General features: G+C 32.1%; 1 protein-coding gene across 1 annotated transcript; it reads right to left on the bottom strand.

Annotated features, from left to right (window-relative positions):
• LOC140040913 (uncharacterized) lies at positions 1-8376 on the bottom strand. The gene is made up of 5 exons (XM_072087190.1): positions 8371-8376; positions 7286-8131; positions 6494-7075; positions 5338-5614; positions 1-439 (listed from the first exon to the last, which is right to left on the bottom strand). Exons 1-5 carry the CDS (start codon positions 8374-8376, stop codon positions 36-38), a joined length of 2115 nt encoding a protein of 704 aa, XP_071943291.1. The 3' UTR covers positions 1-35.
• Between the last annotated feature and the right edge of the window lie 1306 nt (positions 8377-9682).

Raw genomic sequence — 9682 nt, 5'->3', positions numbered from 1 at the left:
CATTAGTGATAAATTTCTGTCCACAATATTCACATTCATACGATTTGCATCCTGTGTGTAATCTCATTTAAATAACTACTAGTTCTAAAGTTCTTCGCGCAAAATATACATTCATATGGTTTCTCTCCTGTGTGTATTCTCAAATGTTCTCTCAAAATCACTCTCTGTTTAAATTTCTTTCCACAATGTTCACATCCATACGGTGTCTCCCCTGTGTGAGTTCTAAAATGTATTTTTAATTGCCCACTGTGTTTAAATTTCCTTTTACACTGTTCACATTCATATGGCTTCTCTCCTGTGTGTACTCTCAAATGTTTTGTCAAATTTACACTAGATCTAAATTTCTTCCCACAGTATTCACAATCATATGGTTTCTCTCCTGTATGCATCCGCAAATGCTTGTTTAAATTCCCCCTTTCTTTAAAATTCTTCCCACAGTGTTTACATTCAAATGGTGCTCCTCCTGTGTGTATTCTCAAATGCTTTTTCAAATTCGCATTCTGTTTAAATGTCTTCCCACAATGTTCACATTCATGTTGTGTCTCTCTTGTGTGAATTTTAAAATGTTTTTTTAAATCATCACTTTTATTAAATTGTTTCCCACAATTTTCACAACCAAACGAAGTTTCTTCGAAAGTGTAAATTCCCAAATTACCCCTTTCTTCAGTTCCACAATTTTCCTCAGATTCAGTATACGATGTTTCTTCAGAAGTGTTTCCCAAATTCTCATTTTCTTCATTTCGACAATGTTCTAATTCATACGAAGCTTCTACGGCAGTGTTACTTGAATTCTCACTTTCGTCATTTCGACAATGTTCAAATTCATATGAAGTTTTTTCGACAATGGGTAGTCCAAAATGTTTACTTTCTTCAATTCTAGGCCTACAATGTTCAAAGACATAATATGGTGTTTGGTCATTTAGCAGAAAATCCTCGGAATTTTCACATTTAAACTCTTTACTATGTACGTGTATTCCTAAATGTTCCTTTAAATCCCTGAACTCAAATTCATCTCCACAGTGTTCACATTTGCCTTTCATGTTGGTATTTACACTGTTAAATTCTTCTTTGTTGAAGTCGTATTCATTCATCAATAAATCTATAAAAAAAATACAGTTTTCAAAATTATAAATCTACTTCCTCCAACTATACTTAGTAGTACTATTCATGTTAGCTACACTATATTGAAAAACAAACTTATGTAAATACAGTAGTTTTGTAACAGAATAATGTCAAAGAATTTAAAATTGGCGTATTCGATTAAATTGCGACTTTAATGTCGTGTATACAGCTTTTGTTTTAATTAGATTTACTGAGGCCTAATGGTAACGGATTAATTTGAGTGATATTAGCTTGCGTTATTTTAAGGCATTAGGCCTACTATTTTTCTGGGAAAAGAAACATAAATCGGGGTCCTCCTAATTACCAAGCCGTATCAAATAGAACCAAGCCCTATACAATAAGTTACCAACAAAATAGATAGTTAGAGTGTTAATTGCGAGGGCCAATGCCACATATCAACAAATACGTAATAAGGAATGAAAATCCCTATGGTGAAACTTTCCATTGCTGTGGTCAGCTTGATATTTGATCTACTAGTCATATGAAATTGAATAACGTGTTCCCATACAGCTATGAACCTATCCTTTAAAATCATATGAAAATCGGCAATACATTTTCGAGTAATCCTGCTAACAATTATAAGAAACACACACGCCGATTGTCTCATAATCAATATTTCAGTTTAGGAACGTGTACCTACCTCAATGATAATTATCGTCTTCCTCAGTCGTTCTCTCGCTGCCACTGTATACAACTGAATGGCATTCCTCAGCAATAAATAGGATCATAGACTGGCAGACAAGTACTTATTTACGGTATTTGATTGGTTGAGAGTATAATTATGCAAATTGAATTATCTATTTAGATGCTGTAAGAGTACTTGTTGAGTAACGACCCGAGACATTATAACCGACCCACTCTACCATTGTGTAGAGTGGGTGGGGAAAGGCTTTATCTAGAGATCTAATAGTGGATCGTCACTGCCTTTACAGTATACTGTATAACGCCAATTATGTAGAATTGTATTGAAATTCCACTTTAATTAAATAATTGGATTTAGAAGAGAGTTGTTACTCCTTGGATTGAGTGTTACATTGTTGTGTCAATTCTTTTGCCAACACGTAACAACATTAAGTTTTGAATTTTCTGATCGATTGCAAAACTGCAGCAAAATCAGTTATCTATAATATAACTACAGTACTTTAAAATTCTAATGACTACAGTATACACTTTTTTCCCAAAACATAACATATATAAATATAAAATACAAACTACTATCTATCTATCCCTTCTTGTGTCGCCATGTGTTTACAAATATACACAAAGAAAATAGTAAATTATACAGCATCTTGAATATATATGAATAAAACTTGATTTTATTGTTACAAAAACCGACTATAAAAGAAAACTCTTACTTTGAATTAAAAATCATAGAAAGGCTTTATTACATAGGAAGGCTACTGTACATTATAAATCATAGAAAGGCTTTATTACATAGGAAGGCTACTCTACATTATAAATCATAGAAAGGGTTTATTACATAGGAAGGCTACTACTGTACATTATAAATCTTAGTAAGGCTTTATTACATAGGAAGGCTACTGTACATTATAAATCTTAGTAAGGCTTTATTACATAGGAAGGCTACTGTACATTAAAAATCATAGAAAGGCTTTATTACATAGGAAGGCTACTGTACATTATAAATCTTAGTAAGGGTTTATTACATAGGAAGGCTACTGTACATTAAAAATCATAGAAAGGCTTTATTACATAGGAAGGCTACTGTACATTATAAATCTTATTAAGGGTTTATTATAAATTTTGAAAAAAATATCATCACAAACCAAACAAAGTGTAAACAAAACCAAAAATGTATAATGTTATAATAAAGTAAATTAAAATAATACAATAATTAAGTCCTAGGTATCATAGTATTATAATAAATGTTATAACAACAATTTACTAACTAGTAAGTAAAAGAGTGTACATTTAGAATTGAAAGTGTGTGTGTACTTTAAACAAAACAAAAAACAGTAACACACAGAACATTAACATTTATACAGTACAGTATGTTTTCTCTCTTGTGTGTATCCTCAAATGTAATTCTAAATGTTAATATTAGTTTTAAATCTCTTTCCACAAATTTCATTTATATTGTGTTGTGTCTCTGCAGTGTATATTTTCAAATGTTTTTTATTCTCACAATATTCAGATTCATTGTGAGAGTTCTAAAATGTTTTTTTCAAAATTCTCACTATATGGGAATGGTTTATAAATATTTCTGTTTATTTTCCCCCAAAAATATTCAAACTTAACCTATTAATTATCACTCGTGTGAATTCTCGCATGTTTTTTCAAATTATCACTTTAAATTTCTTCTTATAATAAAGTAGTGTATCTCTTGTTTGTTTTCTAAAATGTTCCTTCAAATCATCACTGTGTGTTCAAAGTACAATTATTTTCCCACAAAATTTATATTCTTTTGTTGCTCTAAAGCTCTGTCTATTTATGGGACAAACAATTGTTAACCATTTATGGACATGTCATATCACTACCATATTTGGGCACATCACACTTTTTTTTGTCAAACTAGTTTGATAGTGTAGACAGAGTGTATATTTACAGTACATGCCTTTTAAAATTCATGAACTTCACAAATAAAAAAAAGAACAATTTGTATTCTTTTGACATGGGCCGAAATATCAGTTTCCGAGTGCTTTCATTTTGTTAATTTCCGCCCCCACCCCAACTGTTTTGTGTTGGTGTATTTCTTACCGTACATTTTGTTCTGTCTTTCCAAATCACCCCTTTTATTGCATTTCTTCCATAATCGTCACATGGTCTTTCTTCTGTGTGAGTTTTAAAATGTGGTGTGAAAGTATCATTTTGTTTATTTTTTTTTCCCAAAGTGTTCTTAAATGTCTTTTTAAAATAAAATCCACACTTTGTTTAAATTTCTGTTATGTCCACAGTATTCACATTCATATGGTGTCTCTCCTGTGTGTATTCTTAGATGCATTATCAAACTCCCACCATTTAGTTTAAATTTCTTCCCACAACATTCACTTCATATGGTCTGTTCCATATTTTTTATTCTCCATTTTGTTTAAATTAAATTTTCTTCAACATTGTTTACAGTCATATGGTGTCTCTTCTGTGTGTACCCTAAAATGTTTTCAAATTCTCACTGCAGCTAAATTTCTTTCCACAATGTTCACATTCATATGGTTTCTCTCCTGTGTGTACTTTAAAATGTTTGTTCAATTCCCCCTTTCTTTAAATTTCTTCCCACAATGTTCACGTTCATATTGTGTCTCTGTGTTCTCTCAAATGTGCTTTCAAAGTTGGCTTCCATTTAAATTTCATAAGGTGTGTTATGTGTTTTTAAATGTGCATTCAAAGTAGCATTCCGTGTAAATTTCGTTCCACAATGTTCACATTCATATGGTGCCTTTCTAGTGTGTGTTCTCAAATGTCTTTTCAAAACCCCATTTTGTTTAAATTTCTTACCACAATGTTCACATTCATATGGTGCCTCTCTTGTGTGTATTCTCAAATGTCTTTTCAAGCCCCCATTGTGTTTAAATTTCTTACCACAATGTGCACATTCATATGGTGTCTCTCCTGTGTGTGTTCTCAAATGCATTTTCAAATTTCCATTTTGTTTAAATTTCTTACCACAATGTTCACATTCATACCGTGTCTCTCCTGTGTGTGTTATCAAATGTATTTTCAAATTTCCATTTTGTTTAAATTTCTTACCACAATGTTCACATTCATATGGTGTCTCTCCTGTGTGTGTTCTCAAATGCATTTTCAAATGTCCATTTTGTTTAAATTTCTGTCCACAATGTTGACATTCATACCGTGTCTCTCCTGTGTGTGTTCTCAAATGTATCTTCAAACTTCCACTTTGTTTAAATTTCTTACCACAATGTTCACATTCATATGGTGTCTCTCCTGTGTGTGTTCTCAAATGAATTTTCAAATTTCTATTTTGTTTAAATTTCTGTCCACAATGTTGACATTCATATGGTGTCTCTCCTGTGTGTGTTCTCAAATGTATCTTCAAATGTTCATTTTGTTTAAATTTTTTACCACAATGTTCACATTCATATGGTGTCTCTCCTGTGTGTGTTCTCAAATGAATTTTCAAATTTCCATTTTGTTTAAATTTCTGTCCACAATGTTGACATTCATATGGTGTCTCTCCTGTGTGTGTTCTCAAATGAATTTTCAAATTCCAGTTTAGTTTAAATTTCTGTCCACAATGTTGACATTCATATGGTGTCTCTCCTGTGTGTGTTCTCAAATGTATCTTCAAATGTTCATTTTGTTTAAATTTTTTACCACAATGTTCACATTCATATGGTGTCTCTCCTGTGTGTATTCTCAAATGCTTTTTCAAATTTCCATTTTGTTTAAATTTCTTTCCACAATGTTCACATTCATATGGTGTCTTTCCTGTGTGTGTTATCAAATGTATTTTCAAATTTCCATTTTGTTTAAATTTCTTACCACAATGTTCACATTCATATGGTGTCTCTCCTGTGTGTGTTCTCAAATGTCTTTTCAAATGTCCATTTCGTTTAAATTTCTGTCCACAATGTTGACATTCATATGGTGTCTCTCCTGTGTGTGTTCTCAAATGCATTTTCAAATGTCCATTTTGTTTAAATTTCTTACCACATTGTTCACATTCATATGGTGTCTCTCCTGTGTGTGTTCTCAAATGTATCTTCAAACTTCCACTTTGTTTAAATTTCATACCACAATGTTCACATTCATATGGTGTCTCTCCTGCGTGTGTTCTCAAATGTATCTTCAAATGTTCATTTTGTATAAATTTTTTACCACAATGTTCACATTCATATGGTGTCTTTCCTGTGTGTGTTCTCAAATGCATTTTCAAATTTCCATTTTGTTTAAATTTCTGTCCACAATGTTGACATTCATATGGTGTCTCTCCTGTGTGTGTTCTCAAATGTATCTTCAAACTTCCACTTTGTTTAAATTTCTTACCACAATGTTCACATTCATATGGTGTCTCTCCTGTGTGTGTTCTCAAATGTATCTTCAAACTTCCACTTTGTTTAAATTTCTTACCACAATGTTCACGTTCATATGGTGTCTCTATTTTGTGTGTTCTCAAATGCATTTTCAAATTTCCATATTGTTTAAATTTCTGTCCACAATGTTGACATTCATATGGTGTCTCACCTGTGTGTGTTCTCAAATGTATCTTCAAACTTCCACTTTGTTTAAATTTCTTACCACAATGTTCACATTCATATGGTGTCTCTCCTGTGTGTGTTCTCAAATGCATTTTCAAATTTCCATTTTGTTTAAATTTCTGTCCACAATGTTGACATTCATATGGTGCCTTTCTTGTGTGTGTTCTCAAATGTCTTTTCAAAACCCCATTTTGTTTAAATTTCTTACCACAATGTTCACATTCATATGGTGCCTCTCCTGTGTGTATTCTCAAATGTTTTTTCAAGTCCCCACTGTGTTTAAATTTCTTACCACAATGTGCACATTCATATGGTGCCTCTCCTGTGTGTGTTCTCAAATGAATTGTCAAATTTCCATTTTGTTTAAATTTCTTACCACAATGTTCACATTCATATGGTGTCTCTCCTGTGTGTGTTCTCAAATGTCTTTTCAAATGTTCATTTCGTTTAAATTTCTGTCCACAATGTTGACATTCATATGGTGTCTCTCCTGTGTGTGTTTTCAAATGCATTTTCAAATGTCCATTTTGTTTAAATTTCTTACCACAATGTTCACATTCATATGGTGTCTCTCCTGTGTGTGTTCTCAAATGTATCTTCAAACTTCCACTTTGTTTAAATTTCATACCCCAATGTTCACATTCATATGGTGTCTCTCCTGCGTGTGTTCTCAAATGTATCTTCAAATGTTCATTTTGTTTAAATTTTTTACCACAATGTTCACATTCATATGGTGTCTTTCCTGTGTGTGTTCTCAAATGCATTTTCAAATTTCCATTTTGTTTAAATTTCTGTCCACAATGTTGACATTCATATGGTGTCTCTCCTGTGTGTGTTCTCAAATGTATCTTCAAACTTCCACTTTGTTTAAATTTCTTACCACAATGTTCACATTCATATGGTGTCTCTCCTGTGTGTGTTCTCAAATGTATCTTCAAACTTCCACTTTGTTTAAATTTCTTACCACAATGTTCACGTTCATATGGTGTCTCTATTTTGTGTGTTCTCAAATGCATTTTCAAATTTCCATATTGTTTAAATTTCTTACCACAATGTTCACATTCATATGGTGTCTCTCTTGTGTGTATTCTTAAATGCATTTTTAAATTTACATTTTTTCTAAATTTCTTCCCACAATTTTCACATTCATATGATGCCTCTCTTTTGTGTGTTCTCAAATGTGTTTCCAAAGTAAGCTTCCATTTAAATTTCTTCCCACAATGTTCACATTCATAAGGTGTGTTATGTGTTTTTAAATGTGCTGACAAAGTAGCATTCCGTGTAAATTTCACTCCACAATGTTCACATTCATATGGTGCCTCTCTTTTGTGTTTTCTCAAATGTATTTTCCAATTCACATTTTGTTTAAATTTCTTACCACCATGTTCACAATCATATGGTGTCTCTCCTGTGTATTTTCTCAATAGAATCTTTAAATTTTGATTAAATTTCATACCACAATTTTCATATGGTGTCGCTCTTGTGTGTTTTCTCAAATGCATTTTCAAATTCCAGCTTTGTTTAAATTTCTTCCCACAATGTTCACATTCATATGGTGTCTCTCCTGTTTTTGTGCTCAAATGTGTTTTCAAAATCCAATTTCCTTCCTTCTCATGCTCACATTCACATGGTGTCTCTCCTGTGTTTGTGCTCAAATGTTTTTTTAAATTCAGATTTCTTTCCTTCTCATGCTCACATTCATATGTTGTCTCCCCTGTGTTTGTGCTCAAATGTTTTTTCAAAGTCCGATTTCCTCCCTTCTCGTACTCACAATCATATGGTGTCTCTCCTGTGTTTGTGCTCAAATGTTTTTTCAAATTCCAATTTCCTTCCTTCTCATGTTCACATTCATATGGTGTCTCTCCTGTGTTTGTGCTCAAATGTTTTTTCAAAATCCAATTTCCTTCCTTCTCATGTTCACATTCATATGGTGTCTCTCCTGTGTTTGTGCTCAAATGTTTTTTCAAATTCTTATTTCCTTCCTTCTCATGCTCACATTCATATGGTGTCTCTCCTGTGTTTGTGCTCAAATGTTTTTTGAAATTCCGAATTCCTTCCTTCTCATGCTCACATTCATATGGTGTCTCTCCTGTGTTTGTGCTCAAATGTTTTTTCAAATTCCGATTTCCTTCCTTCTCATGCTCACATTCATATGGTGTCTCTCCTGTGTTTGTGCTCAAATGTTTTTTCAAATTCCGATTTCCTTCCTCCTCATGATCACATTCATATGGTGTCTGATTATGTAGCTTACACTTGTCAATTGTATCTTCACAGAGCTCACATTTTATTTCTTTAGAATGATTGTGTAATCCTAAATGTTCTTTCAAGTCACTGAATTCCAACTTAACTCCACAGTGTTCACATTTATATTTCATGCTGTATTCTGTAATCTGAAAGAAAATAAATTAACTAATAATAATAGACTATTCATGGTTTGAGAATTTTTTTTCACAGATTTGTTTCAAGATAATATTTCCATAAAAAACAACTAAAAGGCAAAAAGAATGAAACTTTTGTAGGCTAAAAAAATTATAAATAACTATGGAAGAAAACTTCCATAGTTTACAAATTATTTATAATACATTATTAAATACAGTACTGTATTATTATTCCAGACAGCAAAAGCAAATAGATGCAGCGTGTGAAGTAAAAATTGACTTTTAATACTATTAGGATACGATTTAGTTTTCCCCACCTGGAATTGTTTCCAAGGCAACAAAACTTTTTACTTATCGTTCATCTAAAAGCTAGAATGCACTTATATTACTTTCAACTTTAAAAATATGTCAATAACTTCATTCCAAAATACAATTAATATGCAAAATTTAAACTTAAAGTTTTGTTTTCTAAAATTGATTTCTATTTTTATTAGGCTTTCGCTATCTGTAGAGCGATAGCCTATTGTTATTGTCAAAAATTTCAATTTTTTTGCTCATTTTTTGTTGCATGCAAATCTAAAAAACGGCGGTAGCAGTTATGTTGTAACTTGGCCAGCAGATGCGCGTATATATGTCGTTGTACAAGAAACTTTGGTTTAATGACAATATTGTCGCGTAGATTGACTATAAATTGAAAACCAATAGATATTTTAAATACCACTTGACACATGTATGCTTCATGTCAAGGGTCATCTTCCAGTATCATCAGCAAAATTTTCAACATTGGTATTTTCGTGCGTAAGCACGCTTTAAAAGTTTAAAATGCTCAAAATGAATTTCTAATCAACTTTCAGGACTTTTTACGCACTTAGCCCGTACGCAGCATAGAAAGCCCGTTTTTGCGCTTGAATATTGTTTTTTATAGTTTTATGATATATTTCTTTCATATTTGATGAATTATGAATGAAAAAATAATGACACACGGGCACGTCAAACATCGTATGG

The sequence above is a fragment of the Antedon mediterranea genome, chromosome 1, assembly GCF_964355755.1.
Source record: "Antedon mediterranea chromosome 1, ecAntMedi1.1, whole genome shotgun sequence".
In the NCBI taxonomy this organism is placed as follows: domain Eukaryota; kingdom Metazoa; phylum Echinodermata; class Crinoidea; order Comatulida; family Antedonidae; genus Antedon; species Antedon mediterranea.
Note: the sequence above shows the minus strand (reverse complement) of the source record. Positions and strands in the feature narration are given on the sequence as shown.